Source organism: Mirounga angustirostris, unplaced genomic scaffold (assembly GCF_029215605.1).
Source record: "Mirounga angustirostris isolate CCGP_5_RB_7025 unplaced genomic scaffold, mMirAng1.0.hap1 SCAF_9, whole genome shotgun sequence".
Classification (NCBI taxonomy): Eukaryota; Metazoa; Chordata; class Mammalia; order Carnivora; family Phocidae; genus Mirounga; species Mirounga angustirostris.
This window is the reverse complement of record NW_026991717.1, coordinates 52,894,945-52,915,067: the sequence shown is the minus strand read 5'-3', so window position 1 is coordinate 52,915,067 and position 20,123 is coordinate 52,894,945. Positions and strand designations below refer to the sequence as shown.

At 41.7% G+C, this 20,123-nt stretch overlaps 1 protein-coding gene across 3 annotated transcripts in view; it reads left to right on the top strand.

Annotated features, from left to right (window-relative positions):
• Positions 1–20,123, top strand: part of TMOD2 (tropomodulin 2) — a 47,733-nt gene that overhangs the window by 16,161 nt on the left and 11,449 nt on the right. For 2 of the 3 annotated variants that reach the window (XM_045900067.2, XM_045900068.3), the window contains exons 4-7: positions 3,850–3,972; positions 7,432–7,518; positions 12,035–12,165; positions 14,234–14,341. In XM_045900067.2, the coding sequence (XP_045756023.1) occupies positions 3,850–3,972; positions 7,432–7,518; positions 12,035–12,165; positions 14,234–14,341 (449 nt within the window). The remainder of the gene's footprint in view (positions 1–3,849; positions 3,973–7,431; positions 7,519–12,034; positions 12,166–14,233; positions 14,342–20,123) is intronic. The other variant, XM_064570474.1, reaches the window with a different exon arrangement.

The window sequence follows — 20,123 nt, the reverse complement described above, 5'->3', positions numbered from 1 at the left end:
CCCTCAAGGCCTTTTTGTTCCATGTCTAGGATAGCTGTGGCACCAGACCCCTAACCTAAGATGCTACCGTTAGAGAATGGTGCAGTCAACCATTCCCTCATCCAGCATTTACCAAGCACCCCCTTTGTGCACAGCTATGTGCCAGGTGTTGGCACCACAGTGAATAGGACCCTACCTTGCCCTCAAGGAGCTTGTGGTCTAGTGAGAGAAGCACTGTGATAGTCCTGGTGAGGCTCTGAGGAACAAAGGGATGTTCCTCCATGCCAGGACTGAGCTCAGAACCAAGACCAGGAAAACCCTCCTCCTTAGCTTCCAACCCTAGGCTCCCCTTTGGAGGAAAAGTGGGTACCAACAGCCTGTGTGGTTTCCTCAGCTACAGACAGGGACTTGGGCCCACAGACACTAATGGAATCATCCATAAGCTCATGGCAACTACAGTCTTTTTAAAATGCAGATCAGATCATGTCGCTTCCCTGCTAAAAGTCTCAAATCCTCACTGTGGTCCTCAGGGCCTTGGGAGAGCTCACCTTGCCCACCTCTCTGATCACCTCTCCCCTTCCCTTGCCGAGCCTCGGCCCCACCGTCTGCATTCAGTTCCCCAAACCTGCCGAGTTCTTCTCCCATCCCAGGGTCTTCTCATGATCTCTCCCCTCCGACCCACATCCCCATTTTTCACATTCTAAAAGTCCCAGCTGAAACATCAGGGCCTCGGGCTTTCCCTGACCCTTCTGTCTAAAATAGACCCGTTCTCTCTGCCGTGACACTCATGTATTGCCTTCATAGCACTGTGTTCATCATTTTGTTTATTTACTTTGGGTTTTGTGTGTTTTGTGTGTTTCCCACCTGTGCGCGCTGGCACAGGGGAGCACTTTGATAAATACAGTTTGGATGAATGCTGTTTGGGAGCTTCTGTACAGGGTCCTGGGGCAGCAGGAGCACCCCTCCTCAGGTGGCGTCAGAGCACTGCTGTCTTCTGTTACGCGACATCTGGCTGTCCTCTGAATCATGCTCATTTGATGGATCGTGCACCACTGATTGTGTCAATTTATTAAGAAAGTGAAGTTGGACAGTGACAAATTGGGCAAATAACTAAGAATTGCCATAGAAATACGGAGCTGTTTCTATGGCAGCCTGGCTGCTATTAGACTAAGTTCATTGTGCAAGAAAAATTATAATGTCAAATCTTCAATAAAATCCCAGTTAACATCCAATATTAGGGTAGTGCCAGAATAACAAGCGAAAAGCTGTTGTTTCTTCTTCTCAAAGTAGAGGTCTGAGGAGTAGCAATGGTAAATTATCTCTCGATCCATATTCATCTGCAGATGATTCACAGGGGAGTTAGGAATGCAGGGGCAGCCTGGGTCGTAAATGGGGAGACAAAAGGGGCACACCGTTGCCCAGTGTAGCTTAGGAGAAGGTTGGAAGGCAACACAGTTGGGCAAAATGAGCAGAGAGCAAGTTTTCCAAACAGAGCAGAGGGAACAGAGTAGAGTCTGCAGGGCCCCTGGAAGCACCAGCGGATGATCTGGAAGCACCAGTGGATGATCTGGAAGCCTTGGAGGCTGCCGTAAAGGCCTCAGGCGAGGGGCTGTACAACTTCAGCTCTGAATGCCCTGGGCCCTGGGCCCTCGGGTTCCTGGGCCATGTTTCACTCTCTGCAGTAGTTTTATCCACTTAGAACTTGTTGTTTGGTTACCCACCCCACCACCACCAGGAATGGATGTGCAGCAGCAGTTGTCCTAAAGTTCGGCAGCTATGGGCCACCTGTGCACGTGGTATTGAGGGTAATCCTAGGCATTAGCAGGAAGGAGGAAAGGGGAAGCCTCTTTGACTCTGGAACCAAGATCATCTGAGCCACAAAGAAAAGGCTTCAGGCTGCAGATACTGTGAAAAATAAGTCTGGGATGAACCCTAGTGTCTGAGATGTTATTGATTGGTTATTTTCTTTTTTCATTTTCTATCTTCTGGCCATTCTCCTTGTATTTTTCATTATGCTCCAGTGTATTTTGCTTCTTTCTGGGAAAGGTGGCAGTTTATGTGATGCAGAGGCAGGAAGCAGGGTGATGGTGAGTGATGGAGACCTTGTGGCCAGGATACCCCAGACTGACTACAAGCAGTGCTGTCTCCCTAGGGTGCCCAGCACTGCCTGGTCCCTGATTTCATGTCCAACCATTTGAAGATCTGGTAAACTATCAGAAGCTATCCCACAGCCCTTGCAACCAGGGACAGCTCTTGGAGAGGATTTATAAAGGAGAGTTACTGACTTTGGGTTTGACCCTTACCTTTCCAATGGGAGTGGGGAAGGGCTAGCTAGCCAGAGAGACCTGGAAACAGTGTTGGTCTCCATTGGCTGAAGTGGGAGCCAGCTCTCTGTTCTACCCAAGATGACAAAGAGAAGGCGGTGGAAGGGTGAGTCTTTAGGGAACTCCAAAGATCAAATTGGAGGAGACCAATTTCAAAGATCATGCCAAGAAGTAAGAGCAGCTCCAGAAAAGAAACCAAGAGTCAAAAGCTGGAAGGAATTGAAAAAGAGTGTAAGTAGGTCTGGAGTATTGCTGTGGGAGCTCTGGAATGTCCTAGGTTTCCCCTTATGAGTCATTGCATGAGTGGGATGTGGGTGCGTTGAGCTGACTGAAAGTTAGGAGCAGGTAATATGCCATCCTCCCAGCGATGTAATCTTCAGTCCAGAGGTTGGGGCTGAGAAGGGTAGGGCATAGATATCAGCATATTGAGAAGTGAGTCAGGGGCAAAACAAATGGAATCTGACTGTGAGGATGAAGCGGGAGTTGATCGCAGAGTATACACATGTGGGAAGCATAAAATACCTTGTTGCTCACAGACCTCCACAGTTTCTAAATACATGAATCCTGATTTCTCCTTTTACATCTGACGTCCTTTGGTATGTCTAGAGAGGTATCTGTGTCCCCAGGCCACTACACTACTCCAAGTGACCCCAGATAGAGCATCCTAGTGGTCTACAATCTCAATCTAGGGGGAAAAGCTCTGGGAGGGCTGTAGTTTGTCCCTCCGGAACCCCTGGGACTGCGTGGGTGACTCTGCCTCCAATATTTGCAGGATCCAAGGGAAGAACACCCACAGAAGCCTATGTGCCATTTTTTGTAAATATTTAGAAGCTAATAGCTGTTAAAATGTGTTCTCTCCTGTTACAAATACACCTAGAAACCCAGGATTCTTGGGCTTCCAAAAGTTCCATGCAAGCATATGGGGCTGTCCTATACTGCTAGGGCCTCACACATATTTGACACAAATAACCTCCCCGTGGCCTGGGGGTGCTCACTCCAGCAATGTGACATGCCTCCAGGAGGATGGACATGGGGAAGGGAGGTATGCAGGCCCTGGAAGCAAGTTCAGGGGTCTTTGAGCAGGGAATTCCAGGATCCCAGATGCCTGGAGCGGGGCCTAGCAGGTGGCCTGGATTCTGGGTGGGAATGTCCCTTTGGCCCCATGACTTCTCCCTTGATGTGGGGAGGAGGGAGACTGCAGGAGAGGAGGACCAGAGTGAGCCCTGTAAAACGTGGGGCCCATGGCAGGGCCTTTCTTGCTCAGGTCTAAGGGCAATGCTGACGATCGATGGTAGAGAGGTAGAAACCACCGTAGTCTCCTCAGATCTCTGTGTTGCAGAACGCAGGATTCCTCCTCCGACGTTCCCTCCCTCTCATAGTGGATTAATGACACCGCCATCGTCCCAGCAAGGAAGGAATCCCAGTTGGGTGTGCAATGGCTTAATGGCTTGGCTCTCAGTGGTCAGAGCTGCGTTGTCTGGTCAGTCCCCTTACCCTACCCTGGTGAGTAGCACACAATAGTTTTTGTTTTCCTTCTGATTTAAAGGGAGAGTCTTCATCCCCAAAGAAAAGCCCATAGAAACTCGTAAAGAAGAAAAAGTGACCCTTGACCCAGAACTGGAAGAAGCTTTGGCCAGCGCCTCCGACACCGAGCTCTATGATCTTGCAGGTTAGTCCTCAGCTCTCGGAAACTTTCCTGTGCGCCTCTGGCCCCCCAGGCACACACTGGCATGCCCAGCAGCAGCCTCTGAGCTTCAGTGACTACTGATCAGCATTGCAATACCAGGGTGACTTCAGCTATTATGTAGCCATAAGACTTGATGCAAGTGACTTCACCTCTCTGAGCAAATCTTACTTTGCTGTATCTCAGCTGTAAAATGTAAATTCCTATCTCGGCTATAAAATGCCCCAATAATACCCTTCCTACAAAATTCAAGAGTTTAAGAAGCCAAAGAGAAGGAATCTAAAGGAGTGCTGAGAACTTAAACAATGAAATGATAGCCCTTACTCTAAGGAGCTTTCACATTGGCATTTTATAACATTTTATCATCATAAAGTATCTGTGAAGTTTTTGCTCTTCCCCACAGTCGCTATTCCGTTTTGGTTGCCACGAAGAGGTCTGTTAGCCTAACCACAGAGCAGGAGTTATTAACCATTACACCCACAGAGTAATTAAAGCCATATTCAGCCCCATCTGCTCATCTTTTTCTAGTTTTCTAAACAGTAGCAACAAAATAATAATTGGTGTTATGATTTGAATTGGTTATACATGCAGATAGACAAAACACACATAGTATAAAAGAATGGGTAGTCAAGATGGCGGTAGGTTAGGGGTCAGCAAACTGCAACTTGCCTCCTGTGTTTGTAAATAAACTTTTATTGGAACATAGCAATGCCAACAAAAGAATATGTCATGAAAGTAATTCATCTCACCCTAATTAAGTCCTCTCCCATTTCTACTATATCCTTCAAGAAAGATTCCATGCATCTACCAGCATATTTGTGCATTCTTTTTTTTTTTTTAAAGATTTATTTATTTGACAGAGAGAGACACAGCGAGAGAGGGAACACAAGCAGGGGGTAGTGGGAGAGGGAGAAGCAGGCTTCCCGCTGAGCAGGGAGCCCGATGTGGGGCTCGATCCCAGGACCCTGGGATCATGACCTGAGCTGAAGGCAGACACTTAACTGAGCCACCCAGGTGCGCCGCATATTTGTGCATTAATGGGATGTGTTTTTTTCCAAGTGGGATGTAAATTTAGATGATTAGGGTTATTAGGTCACTACAGGATAAAGGTGCTTTAAAAAACAGCCCATATTTGGGTGCCTGGGTGGCGCAGTTGGTCAAGCGTCCGACTCCAGATTTCATCTCAGGCCCTGATCTCAAGGTCATGGGATCGAGCCCTGAGTCGGGCACTGTCCTCAGTGTGGAGTCTGCTTAAGATTCTCTCTCCATTTCCCTCTACCCTTCCCACTTGTGCTCTCTTTCTCTCAAAAAAATCAGAAACAGTCCATGAGCCTTAGCAAGAATCCTCACATCTTTATTCCACTGAAAAACATTTGTAATAATAATCCATCCTCCCTCCCAGGAGAACCAGCTATGCCTTATTCTAATAGCATGCCTACCGTCTCAGCTACATCTTTGTTCCTCCTGTGATGAGATCAGTGGTCAATACTAAGTTCACATATTTGAACCTCTCTCAGAAATCACTGCAGGAATTGAGGCACCTGCATCACACAGTTAAGAAGGTGCCTTGCAGTGACCTTTCTTCTTAGCCCTGCGGTTGCTGTGGAGGGATCCTGGTATGGTTACTGCTCCTCTCAAGGGTTGTCTCATGGTTTCTACTAGAATTGCCCAAAGGGAGAATGCAGGGCTGGGCTTGAATTCCCAGGAAATGCTTAAGAAAGGAGAAAGAGGAAAACACCAATCATCTGGAAGAATCTAGATTCTGAAATTCATACAATAAAACCAGGGGAATAATCTAGATGGAAAACTGTCTTGTTCATCTCTGCTTAATCTCATTCCCTCATCAGATGCTCCGTCAGAACTCAGGAGGAAGCCAGCCTGGGGGTGGGTGACAGCATCTTCTCTGGGGTGGTTCTTTCTGGAAGATCAGGAGCAGCCCCATGAGCGGATGGGCTGACAGCCAGTGAGGTTTAGATAGGAAAGATTGTCAATGCCCTGTGCATGTTATTCTGGCTGGTAGGCAGCAGAAAGACAGTCGTCAAGAGGACAGCTGCTGACCTCCAAGACAGCACTTCCTGGAGCAGCTAGATCTCAGCATGGTCACTAGTTCTGATGGTCTAGAAATTCAGTTTTGTCAGTGTGCATAGGAGACGTCTGTTTGGGCTAATCCACTAGCCAGATTCACAGGAAACAGATAAAACAAAGATTAAAACTTGGCAATGGGAGCCAAATTATAATTAGAAGTTGCTTAGTGAGTATGGGGCCAAAGCAAGATATGTTTGGATGATCCGTGGCCTGTGTTTATCAAATAGGGCGTCTTCTCCCTAGACAATGCCAGAAACATAGTGACAAATTCTTATTTATTTAACAGGAATCTGTAAAGTGCTTGGAACAGTGTCTGATGCATGAGAAGTCATTTAAGCTTTGTAACACTTAAAGTATAATTATTATCCCTACCTTACCGATGATGAAACATGCTCAGAGGCATTTAGTAACTTCCCAAGTCACAGAGGTAGTATGGGACAGAACCAGGATTCCAACTCTGGCCGACTGCTCCTGAGTGCCACTCTTAACCCTAGCCTTGTCGGCTGTAAGCATTTGCCCTTTATTGGGCTGCTGGCAGCCTCCCTGCTCCTGATGTGTAGATTACAGTACGACTGATGAGGAGCTCTGAGATACTCCACTGCCTCCTGCTGACAGATTACCTGCTCTGGGATCCTTCTCCAGGTGGCCAGTCTCATCCGTATAATTTCATTAGCAAAAGGGGCACTTGCCTTTCAGCCTGCCCAGAGCTCATGCTGACCCAGTGCCGTTTCTTGCATCCTTTGCTGCCTCCTGGTGTAAGCTCCCCATAATACAGGAGTTGCAAAATCTCAGTGTGCTTATCCCACCTTTTATTGCTGACATCTCTTATTTCCCATTCTAGGATGCTCTAAACTGGAGAGGACAACTGCTGTTGGTACTGAAAGATTGGGGCGGCTTTCATTGAAAGAGGCCCATGATCTTTCTTCCATTTGCTGTAATCTGTATAATGTTAGATCTTAAAGTATCCTTAGACTCAGTCCCATGCTCACATTTTACAGATGAGAAAACAGAAGAGTTGAGTCTATTTAACTAGGAGGTCTAAGCAGGTTTTCAGTAATTTGGAGGTATAACATAACTTGACCATTGTCCTGCAGATCCTAAATGATTCTACCTGTATAGCCACAGAAAGACCTGTGAAGATCGCTGGTGGCAATGGAAAAGGATTGGAAAGGGATTTTTTAAAAATATGTAAGCTTATTTAATACTACATGTGTCCCATACACTATGCAAGGCAAGGGGGTTCTGGAGACTTACTTTATGATACGAAGAATTGATCTTCAAGGGGAAAATTAACATTGCGGACATCTTAACATGCCTTCCCAAACTTATTATATATTTACTGATTATCTTTGTTTCTAGCTGTTCTTGGAGTACACAATTTACTCAACAATCCAAAGTTTGATGAAGAAATGGCCAGTACTAAAGGTGGCAAAGTGCCTGTGAGAAGTAAGTTGATGTGGAGTCTGTGGTTTGTGAAACTTGGGAGCTCCAGGTTGTTGTTGTTAAGAGGGAGGCCTGTTGACTGGGCTGCCAGTTGAATCCAGATTTCCATCTTGCAGACTTTGCAGGTGGATTCTGTCAGTTCACCAAGATCAGTCACTGGGCTCTGAGCAGTCAAACAAGAATAGGGAAGCCAATTATCAAAGTTCTGTTTTGCAGCGTATTGTACCAATTAGGTGTGTGTTGCCCAGAACATACTCTTTGGTAGGTCTGTTTAGTCAAAATATAAAATTGCTGATAAAAAGGTGACATAGTCCGCACAGATTGCAAACAGAGTTTCATGTTCCTAATGATGTTTTTTAATCAACTATAGTATTTTTGATAAGTTTCCTTCTCTATTTGGGTGTCTTTTTGTCTCAATAATGGATGCAGGTCATTAGAATTTGAATACCCACTTCCCCCACGAGAGCATGAAAGACACATTGGCATAGACTTACTGGCACAGAAAGTTCGAGACCACAGTTCTCTGTATTAGCATTTCCTGGAGAAGTGTACAGTTTATTAGACTCTCTCACTGACTCATTCATTAGTCATCTACTAAATACCTACTATGCATCAGGAAGGTTCTAGGCTTAGGTACAAAGATAAAAAATGGTCTCTGCCTAAAGGAACTTACCTATCCAGGGTTAGGATGGACCAATAATCAGGTAATTTTGCTACAGTGTGATCCAGGTGCTGTAAAAACTTACAGAGGATCACAGCTTTTCTTAGATTAATTTTATTTTATTCTCTTTGAAGGAGTTTGAGCAGGTGCTTTCTAGTCTGAGCAGCATATTTACAAACCATCATTTATACTGGGCTATTTATCCAGACAATAAGCAGTGTTACTTTTATTTTTTTTTCTTTTCGGCTTTTAATACATGCAGATGAAAAGTGTTTATCTTGGGGCACCTGGGTGGCTCAGTCGTTAAGCGTCTGCCTTCGGCTCAGGTCGTGATCCCGGGGTCCTGGGATCGAGCCCCACATCGGGCTCTCTGCTCGGCAGGAAGCCTGCTTCTCCCTCTCCCACTCCCCCTGCTTGTGTTCCCTCTCTCGCTGTCTCTCTCTCTCTCTGTCGAATAAATAAATAAAATCTTTAAAAAAAAAAAAAAGAAAAGTGTTTATCCTTTTTAACTTCAATATCAAAGGGTAACATTCTGACAGCATGTTTGCTATTAAAAGTCTGGTGCATCATCTTCTGGGCTTTTGTGCATATACATATCATTAACTTTTTTAAGACTATTTTTTAAGGGAAATTTTAGGTACACAGCAAAATTAAAGATTTCCCATATACTCCCTGACCCCAATTCATGCACAGCCTCCCCCAGTACCAACATCCCCCAGCAGAGTGGTACATATGTTACACTTGTTGAACCTACCGCGACACATCATTATCATTCAAAGTCCATTGTTTACATTCAGGTTCACTCTTGGGGTTGTACATTCTATAATTTGGACAAATGTATATTGACATGTATCCACCATTATAGTATCATGCAGAGTAGTTTCACTGTCCTAAAAATCCTCTCTGCTCACCTATTCATCTTTCTCTCCCCCTAGCTCCTGATGACCACTGATCTTTCTATTCTATAGTTTTGCCTTTTCCAGACTGTCATATAGTTGGAATCATACAGTGTGTAGCCCTTTCAGATTGGCTTCTTTCACTTAGTAATATACATTTAAGTTTCCTCCATGCTTTTTCAGGCTTGATAGCTCATTTCTTTTTAGCATGGCATAATATCCTATTGTAAGGATGTATTTATCCATTCACTTACTGAAGGACATCATGGTTGCTTCCAAGTCTTGGCAATTATGAATAAAGCTTCTGTAAACATCCATGTGTGGATGTTTTTGTGTGGATATAAGCTTTCAACTCCTTTGGGTAAACATCAAGGAGCATGATTGCTAGATGGAATGATAACAGTATGTTTAGTTTTGTCAGAAACCACCAAACTGTCTTCCAAGGTGATTGTAACATTTTGCATTCTCACTGGCAAAGAATGAGAGTTTCTGTTGCTCCACTCTTAGCTAGCATTCGGTTTTATCAGTGTTCCAGATTGAGGTTATTCTAATAAGTGTGTAGTAGTATCTCATGATTTCAATTTGCATTTCCCCAATGACATATTATGTGGAGCATCTTTTCATATGCTTGCTTGCCATCTGCATATCTTCTTTTGTCAGGCGTCTGTTAAGGTCTTTGGCCCAATTTTTAATCAGGTTGTTGTCCTATTGTTGAGTTTTAAGAGTTCTTTGTATATTTTGGATAACAATCCTTTATTAGATCTGTATTTTGCAAATATCTCTTTTTCAGAATAGAAAATTTTAATTTTAGTGAAGTCCAGCTTATCAATTCTTTCTTGCACGGACCAAGCCTTTGGTGTTATATCTGAAAAGTCATTGCCAAACCCTAGTTTATTTAGATTTTCTCTTGCATTATCTTCCAGGAGTTCTATAGTTTTGCATTTTACATTTAGGTGATACATTTTGAGTTAATTTTTGTGAAGAGTATAAGGTCTGTGTCTAGATTATTATTATTTTTTTTTTTGCATGTGGTTGTCTAGTTGTACTAGCACCATTTGTCGTAAAGACTATTTCTTCTCCATTGTGTTGCCTTTGCTCCTTCATCAAAAATGAGTTGACTGTATTAATGTGGCTCTATTTCTTGGCTCTCTATTCTGTTCCATTGATCTATTTGTCTAGTCTTTCACCCCTGCCACACTGTCTTGATTACTGTAGCTTTATAGTAAGTCTCAAATGGTAGTGTCACTCCTCTAACTTTGTTTTTCATTTTCAGTATTGTGTTGGTTGTTTTGGGTCTTTTGCTTCTCCATATAAACTTTAAAATTAGTGTGTTGATATTTACAAAATAACTTGCTGGGATTTTGACTGCAATTGCATTGAATCTATAGCTCAACTTGAGAAGAATTGACATCTTACCAATATTGAGTCTCTCCCAGTATCTCTCCATTTAGTTCTCTTTTATTTTTTTCAATAAAGTTTTGTAGTTTTCCTCATTTAGATCTTGTACATATTTTGTTATATTTATATGTATTTCCTTTTCCGTTAACTTTTTTTCAAATTGTGGTTCTTTTATCAGTACATGTAGGTTTGCCTCATTCTTTTAATGAATAGGTAGCACCTTATTATGTGATTATGCTATAAGTTATTTAGCCATTTTCACATTGATGGGCATTTTGTTTATCATGTTTTGCTGCCACAAGTAATACATCAGTGAACATCCCTGAATATATGTCTTTATGCATCCATGCTATTTTTTTCTGTAGATTAGACTTCTAGATACATAATTACTGGGTCATAGTGTACCCATATTTTATATTTTGGTAGGTGAGGCCAAATGACTCTCCCAAAAAGTTTGCATCAGTTTACATTCTCACCAACGACATAAGACAATGCGTTTTACTCCACATTGTTGCCAATTGTACATGTTATCTCTTCTTACATTTTTCTTTTTTTGCTGGTCAAAAGGTATTTCATTTTTTAGTTTCACAGTTTAATGACTTTTTATATTTTTGGTTGAGTGGCAGAGACTCTTCTGATCTTATTATTTGCTCATTTTTAATTGGGTTGTCTACTGATTTGTAGGAGCTCTGTGTAAATTGAGATATTAATACTGTATATGTTAAATATATGCTGCAAACATTTTCTTTTAACTGCTTTTGAGAATTGTTTCATTTTGCCTTTCAATCCGTTTCTCTTCCCATATCTTTGTCAAAATTAAATCTCCAAAATGGATATCAGAGAAGGGTCGGGCATGGTCAAGAGGCCAGAGGGGCACCTGGCTGGCTCAGTTGGTAGAGTATGCGACTCTTGATCTCAGGGTCGTGAGTTTGAACCCCATGTTGGGCATGGAGCCTACTTAAAAAGAATAAGTAAGTAAGTAAATAAATAAATAAATATTTTTTAAAAAGATTTTATTTATTTATTTGACAGAGACAGAGATAACAAGAGCAGGAACACAAGCAGCGGGAGTGGGAGAGGGAGAAGCAGGCTTCCCGCGGAGCAGGGAGCCCGATGTGGGACTCGATCCCAGGACTCTGGGATCATAACCTGAGCCGAAGGCAGAGATTAACGACTGAGCCACCCAGGCGCCCTAAATAAATATTTTTTAAAAACAGTCCAGGGGAATAGTATGGTTTTGGAAATGAAAAGACTCTATTTCTTTTTTGCACCTCAGATCCTGTGGCTTGATTATTATAGTCTGCAGTTGGTCCATGTACAGCAGCAATAACTGCCCCTTTGAAACTGTAACTCAGAACCATATCATTCCCATGCTTGCTTCGTTGAGAATAAGCTGTACTATCATTGATATTAGAGTATTATTGGAATCAGAGCATGGAAGGAAAGATCATTTTTGGGGAAGTCATCTCTGATTTTGGCAGGAGAAACCTTACATTTTCTTTTTAAAATTAAAATTTGTAAAAAAAAAAAATAAACAAAAATAAAATTAAAATTTGTGTGTTAGATGTGGTCAAAGGTGAGAAGGTCAAGCCAATATTTGAGGAACCACCCAATCCTACCAATGTGGAAGTAAGTCTGCAGCAGATGAAAGCCAATGATCCCAGCCTGCAAGAAGTCAACCTCAACAACATTAAGGTATTTCATTATGATTATTGTCAGTCACTTGATTTATCATGAGGTTAGAAAATTTAATGGCGATGACCGATTGCCTGCTTTCACACCTGTGTGCAATCCCTTGTAGTCACCAGTTTTGAGACAAGATATCCTATTCAAAAGAAGAAATTTTTAAAAAGTGGTTTCTGGAATTCTTTGGAAAGAATCATTGTATTTATGTTAAACATAGAATATGGTTATCTACTGCTGGGTAATAAATTAATCCAAAACTTAGAGGCTTAAAACAATAAACATTTGTTATTTCACACAGTTTTTGAGTATCAAGAATCAGGACCGAGCTAGGTAGTTGTGACTCAGGATCTCAAGTGAGGCTGTAGTAAAGCTGTTATCAAGGTCTGCAATCATCTGAAGGATTGATTGGGGCAGAAGGATCCACTTTCAAGATGGCACACTAATATGGCTGTTGGCAGGAGGCCTCAATTTCTCACCACATGGCTCTCTCCATAGGGCTGCCTCAGTGTCCTTGAGTCATGACGGTGTGCTTCCCCCAGTGCAAGTGGTCAAAGAGAAAAAGAAAGAGCAAGCAGGAAGCCACAGCGCCTTTTATGGCCTATTCTCTGAAGTCACAATTGTCACTTCTGCTTTATTCTGTTTGGTAATTAGTCATGTTACTCTCAAAGGGAGGGGAAGGAAGGGTATGTGTGAGATAGAGATAGAGAGAGAGAAAGAGAGGGAGAACATTGCCTGATACCTATTTTGTTACTTCTTTTTGGGCCAACATCTGCCATTTAATAATAACAACTGACTTGTATTGAGTACTCACTATGTGCCATACCCTTTGTTAAATACTTGAAATTCATTACAGTAGTCCCCTGTTATCTGTGATTTTGCTGTTCATGGTTTCAGTTAGCCTCAGTCAACCACAGTACAGAAGTAGGTGATCCTCCTGACATACTGTCAGAAGATCAATAGTAGCCTAACCTTATATTATAATGCTTATGTCATTCACCTCACCTCACCTCACCACATGGGCATTTTATCATCTCACATCATCACAAGAAGAAGAAGGGTGAATATAGCTATATTTTGAGAGAGAGAGCAAGATCACATTCATATAGTTTTATTATAATATATTTTTACAGTTATTCTATTTTATTATTGGTTACTGTTGTCAATCTCTTACTGTGCCTAACTTATAAATTAAACTTTATCATAGGTATGTATGTTTAGGAAAAAACAATATATATTGTGTTTAGTGCTATCTGTGGTTGCAGGCATCCATGGGGGTCTTGGAACATATCCCCCATGGATAAAGGAAGACTGCTGTAGCTCATTTAATCCTTAGTGGCACTTAAAGAGGTTAAGTTGCTCATGGCCACAGAGCTAGTCTGTAGTGCACCCAGGACTCATGTCAACCTCTAGTGCACCCCATATTGCCTCCCTCCCAGTGGTCAGGATTGTGCTGAGTGCCGTGGAAGAGAGAATAAGATTCATTTGGTCTTTATTCTGAAAAACTTATATTAGGAGAAAGACACTAAATAAATAACTACAACATGATGTGGTAAACCCCCAAATGTTATGGAATTGCAGGTAAGGAAATTTTCATCTGGCTTAGGAGAGTCAATAAACAAAGGAGGTGATATTTCAGCTAGGTCTTGAAAGATGAATAGGAATTAATCAGAGAAAAGGACAATAGAATCTCCAGGCAAAGGGAAAAGCATACCTAAGAGTGTGGAGGAGAGAAAGACCATGGTATGTTTAAAGAATGGCAAGTAGGTCAGTCTGGCTAGAATATAGAGAATGAAAGAGAAAAGGAGGGAAGTTTGGTATGTGCATAATTTCTTGGCTAAAGTAACAGGAAGGTGATGCCCGAATGTTAAATTGTGTTAGATTCCCTTATTAGACACTAAGTGGTGCTATTGGCCCAGGATGGCTTGGTTGCTGGACAATGGCTAATGAATCTTTTAGAAAGAATTTCATGCATTTAGCCATCTAAACCCATAAGGAATTTAAAGGCTGTGGGTCCTTGACTTGGGGTAGGGGGGGCTACAGAATGATTTATTAACTGTCTATGTCTTCCCCATTTGAGAACATTCCAATTCCAACCCTGAAGGAATTTGCAAAAGCTCTGGAAACCAACACTCACGTAAAGAAGTTCAGCCTGGCTGCAACCCGTAGCAATGACCCTGTGGCGATTGTGAGTAAAATTTTAGAAAATAAAATTTTTTTAGAAATACAACATGAGGGGCGCCTGGGTGGCTCAGTAGGTTAAGGTGCTGCCTTCGGCTCAAGTCATGATCCCAGGGTCCTGGGATTGAGCCCCACATTGGGCTCCCTGCTCAGCAGAGAGCCTGCTTCTCCCTTTCCCTCTGCCTGCCGCTCTGCCTACTTGTGCTCTCTTTCTGTCAAATAAATAAATAAATAATATCTTTAAAAAAAAAAAAAAGAAATATAACATGAGGGCACCTGGGTGGCTCAGTTGGTTAAGCGACTGCCTTCGGCTCAGGTCATGATCCTGAAGTCCCTGGATCGAGTCCCACATTGGGCTCCCTGCTCGGCAGGGAGTCTGCTTCTCCCTCTGACCCCCTCATGCTCTCTCTCTCTCTCTCAAATAAATAAAATCTTTAAAAAAAACAAAAAAACAAAAAAACAAAAAAAAAACCAGAAGCCAAATGTCAGGCACTTCGAATTGACTAAAATTTTGTGAGCACTACGCTTTTAGGAGAAAGAAATAAGATTGGATTAGTCATTTAGCTAAATAAACATTTAGATTTTGCTCTGTGCTTGGTCCAAGTTTTCTGAAACTTCTGTATCTACATTAACATTCTGTCACGTCAATGGATATTAAAAGATCCCCAACTCTATAGGAACTCAGCACATATAAAAGTATATTTCATTTTAATCTTTGAAATGGATTAGTATGTTTCAGAAATATTTAAACAACCAGATTTTAAAACCTTTTTTTGACACTGTTAACAAGAATGTGAAAAAAATAACCAACCGAAAGCCCTGTTCCTTCCATGCATTTCAGGTAATTCAGCTAAATAAGGAAGCCCCTGGACCCAAGTAAATACTACAACTATTACCACCGTCAGTGTTATTACTATTAATAGCTAACATTTCTTGGGCAATTAGTAAATGCCAGCAGTAATCTCTGTGCTTTACACATGTCAGCTCACTTAATCCTCACTGTAATACTATGAGGTATGTATTATTATTAACGCCTACTTTAACAAATGAGTGGTTTGAGGCTCAGAGAGGTTAAATATCTTTTCCAGGGTAACACAGCCAGAAGTGGCACCACCAGGTTTTTCTGGTTCTACAAGCAGGATGGTTTAGCCATCAAGCTATGCTATATCTGTACACAATGCCTCCCTGTCATACATTTGCTAAAATATGTCAATTTGGGGGAGCCTGAGCATCAGCCTGTTGTTCTACAGCATCTCATGCTCAGCCCTTGAATCAAGCTAGAAAAACAAGTTTTCTTGACTTGATGATATGATTAAAATTAACATGTCTGTTGGAAGACCTAAAATAGCATTAAAAACAGGTAACATGGGGGCTACCTGGGTGGCTCAGTCGGTTAAGCATCTGAATCTTTGGATTTCGGCTCAGGTCATGATCTCAGGGTCATGAGATCCAGCCTCGAGTCAGCCTGTGCCCTGGGCATGGAACCTACTTAAAATTCTCTCTCTTTCCCTCTGCTCCACCCCTAAAAAATAAAATAAAATAAATAAAATAAAATAAAATAAAATGAATAAATAAAATAAATAAAATAAATAAGAAAGTAATGGCTATACCTATCCCAGTGCTGGCACAGAGTAGATGTTCGAACAGCGCTTGTTAAATGAATGAATCCTCTCAGCAATCAAGAATATTTCCATGCTGACCACAGCATATATAAAATAAGTACTCATGGAAGAGGGATTAAGCTACAGAATTGATGTTTTCACCAGCAGTTATTACATATGTAAATGTGTAAGTTGAAAGCAGTTTTGAATTTGAAAGCTATCATTAAAATAGAAAAAGAGCAGAACCAGATCATTGGTAAAAGTGAAATTAACAATTTAAGGATTTTTATCAGTATACGATTTTTATGATCTCTTGTCATTTAGTAGATTTGTTTTCAATAAAGCAAAATAGTCACAGTACATTTTGTATGTAAGTAACTAAAGGGATGAATAAAGAAATGATTGTTGGGCGCCTAGGTGGCTCAGTCATCAAGTATCTGCCTTCAGCTCAGGTCATGATCCCGGGGTCCTGGGATCGAGCCCCGCATCGGGCTCCCTGCTCGGCGGGAAGCCTGCTTCTCCCTCTCCCACTCCCCCTGCTTGTGTTCCCTCTCTCTCTGTCAAATAAATAAATAAAATTATAAAAAAAAAACAGAAAGAAATGGTTGTCACTTCAATATAATACAGTACAGTAAAATTGCAGGGATGGAAATATGTCATAGGCCATTGTCGACACAGCACTAGCAAATAGTCTAATTCTTCTACCCAGTCAAATAGATAACTTGCTAAATGGACTAAATAAATTCTAAATCTAATAAACTCTTCAATACTGTTTTTAATGCAGCAACTATGTGTTGATTGCATACCATGTGACAAGCACACCACACAATTGTAAGGAACAGTTGCAGTCCTTAAGGGTGTGAAGAGACAAGCCTCTCTGGCCTGATTCCTAGATGGCTTCCTATGGTCCAGCCCTCACCTGGCAGCCCTCAGATGGTTCTCCTTTCAGCCATGCCAGAACCTTTCTGTAGGTTGAAAATTGGTTGATTACCCCAGAGGCAATAGAGATCTTCAAACGGTGATTATGACTGAACAACTCACTACAAAGAATTAAAGATGGGGGCGCCTCCCTGGCTGGCTGGCTCATTTGATACAGCATGCAGCTCTTGATCTCGGGGTTGTGAGTTTGAGCCCCACTTTGGGTGTAGAGATTACTTTAAAAAAGAGAGAAGAAGATAATTAAAGATCGGTATTAAAGCAAAGAGTTTCAAGAAATTTTTCTTTTTAAAATTCAGAAACAGAGGGGCGCCTGGGTGGCTCAGTTGGTTAAGCCTTCAGCTCAGATCATGATTCTGGGGTCCTGGGATCAAGTCCTGCATCAGGCTCCCTGCTCCAGGGAAGCCTGCTTCTCCCTCTCCTTCTGCCCCTCCCTTACTCATTCTCTCTCTCTCTCTCCCTCTCTCTCTCCCCTTCTCTTTGTGTCAAATAAATAAATAAAACTTTTTTAAAAACTGCAGAAAATAAAGTTCAGAAACGGATTCAGTGAGGCACTTGTGGGGTTATTGTCAACGTAGGCAAATTATGTGTATGTGAGATGGCATTATCCCCATTCTATAGATGAGTCAACTGAGGCTTATAGAGCTTGAGTAACTTCACTGAGATTACACAGCATGTAGACTAGCCAGGAAATGCATTTAAGTGACCTATAATCAAGTTCAGTTCACCATGCCCCAAGCACTTCTGTCTATCCACATCTCTAGCAGGGAGCAGAAAAAGTCCAAATACATTAAAAAACGCTTTTACAGGGCACCTGGGTGGCTCAGTCATTAAGTGTCTGCCTTCAGCTCAGGTCATGATCCCAGGGTCCTGGGATCGAGTCCCACATCGGGCTCCCTGCCTGGCAGGAAGCCTGCTTCTCCCACTCCCCCTGCTTGTGTTCCCTCTCTTGCTATGTCTCTGTCAAATAAATAAATAAAATCTTTAAAATAAATAAATAAATAAATAACGCTTTTACTATTAATAATAATGCCACATAAAAGTCAAGAGTTTAGGAGAACACTGTCTATAACAAATAAAATGAGAGCCCCTCTCCCACTTCCCCTGCTTGTGTTCCCTCTCTTGCTATGTTTCTGTCAAATAAATAAATAAAATCTTTAAAAAAAATAAAAAACACTTTTACAATTAATAATAATGCCACATAAAAGTCAAGAGTTTAGGGGCGCCTGGGTGGCTCAGTTGGTTAAGCGACTGCCTTCGGCTCAGGTCATGATCCTGGAGTCCCGGATCGAGTCCCACATCAGACTCCCTGCTCGGCAGGGAGTCTGCTTCTCCCTCTGACCCTCCTCCCTCTCATGCTCTCTGTCTCTCATTCTCTCTCTCTCAAATAAATAAATAAAATCTTTAAAAAAAAAAAAAAGAGTTTAGGAGAGCACTGTCTATAACAAATAAAATGTAAGCCACGTGTATGATTTAAAATTTTTCTGGTAGCCACATTAAAAAAAAAAATAGATGGAATTCATTTTAATAATATATTTTATTTAAACCAATATATCCCAAATATTATCATTTCAAAATATAATTTGAAAATGTAATAAGGTATTTTAACTACTTTTTTCATACCACATCTTTGAAATCCAGTGCAAGCTTTCCATTTACAGCACATCTTAATTCAGACCATCCATTTTCCAAGGGCTTAAGAGCTTCATGTGTCTTGAGGCTATCCTTTGGATGGTGCAGGTTTGGACAGTGCAGGACACTGGATTTCCATATAATCCTGTGAAGTACAGAAAGCAAAACCTTCTCTTTAAAAATGTGTTTCTACTGTAACTATTTATATAACATTTAAGAAATCGAGTCTTTGTTTTACTGATGTTATCCCCAGCACATGTAATAGATGCTTAAATATTTGCTGAACTGAAATTAATTTGGGCCTGCAGCCCAGGGTTATGTTTGGCTGGGTCTCCCCTGTTTTATTCGGTTTGAGAAAAGTGTTTTCTCAAGTTTAAAAGAAAGTGGCAAGATCCTGGCTACTTGCCAGGAAGTCCTGCAACCTTTTTTTTTATAAAGGCCTAATTGCTCCAACATTTTGTTATTCTAATAATGAACATAAATCCTGAAGCCTGGAGTGTCCATAAGGAAAAGCCTGATGCATTTCCTTCTGATGCTCTAATTAAAATGTGTACATTTACTTCTAATTAAGGACCTAGCAGTGAATAAATGCACTTTAATTTACATGGTGTACAATAATGTCAGTCCAAATCTTCGAGCTTTCTTTGCACTTAAAGCAACTGCTTGACTAATACACAGTATTATTCTTCTAGTCTGGTGCTTCTCAACTCAGAGTAATTTTGCCCTGCAGGGGACATTTGGCAGTGTCTGAAGCTATTTTTTGGTTGTCATGACTGGGAAGGGTGCTTTTGGCATTTAATGGGTCTCAGAAGCTGCTAAACATCCTGCAGGACACAGGACAATGTCCCACAACAAAGAATCCTCTGGCCTCAAACGTCATTGGTGCCAAGGTTGAGAAATCCAATTCTGGTCCCGAGTTAGATTCCTTCGCTTCCTTCTTCCTGTGTTTTCCACCATAAAAATAATTAAAATAATTAAGAAGTTCCTTGTTCCATTCCCCAGAGCAGTCAGTATTAGCAATTTGTTTTTCATTCTTTTAGTTGTTGTCTTTATGACTTTAATCAACGTGGTTGTCAATCCTAAAATAAAATCTTTTTTAAAAAGGAGGGCACCTGGGTGGCTCAGTTGGTTAAGCATTTGCTTTCGGCTCAGGTCATGATCTCAGGGTCCTGGGATGGAGTCCCACATCACGCTCTCTGCTCTGCAGGGAGTCGGCTTCTCCCCCTCTCTCTGTCCCTCCCCCCTGCGCACTCTCTCTCTTTCTGGCAAATAAATAAATCTTAAAAAAAAAAAAAAAGTGGTTGTCAATCCTGGTGAACATTAATCACCCAGAGAGCTTTTTATTTTATTTATTTATTTTTTTTAATTTTTTTTTTTTTAAAGATTTTATTTATTTGAGAGAGAATGAGAGAGAGCATGAGAGGGGGGAGGGTCAGAGGGAGGAGCAGACTCCCTGCTGAGCAGGGAGCCCGATGCGGGACTTGATCCCGGGACTCCAGGATCATGACCTGAGCCAAAGGCAATTGCTTAACCAACTGAGCCACCCAGGCGCTGCCCAGAGAGCTTTTTAAAAATACAGAAGTCCAGGGACACCTGGGTAGCTCAGTCGGTTGGGTGTCC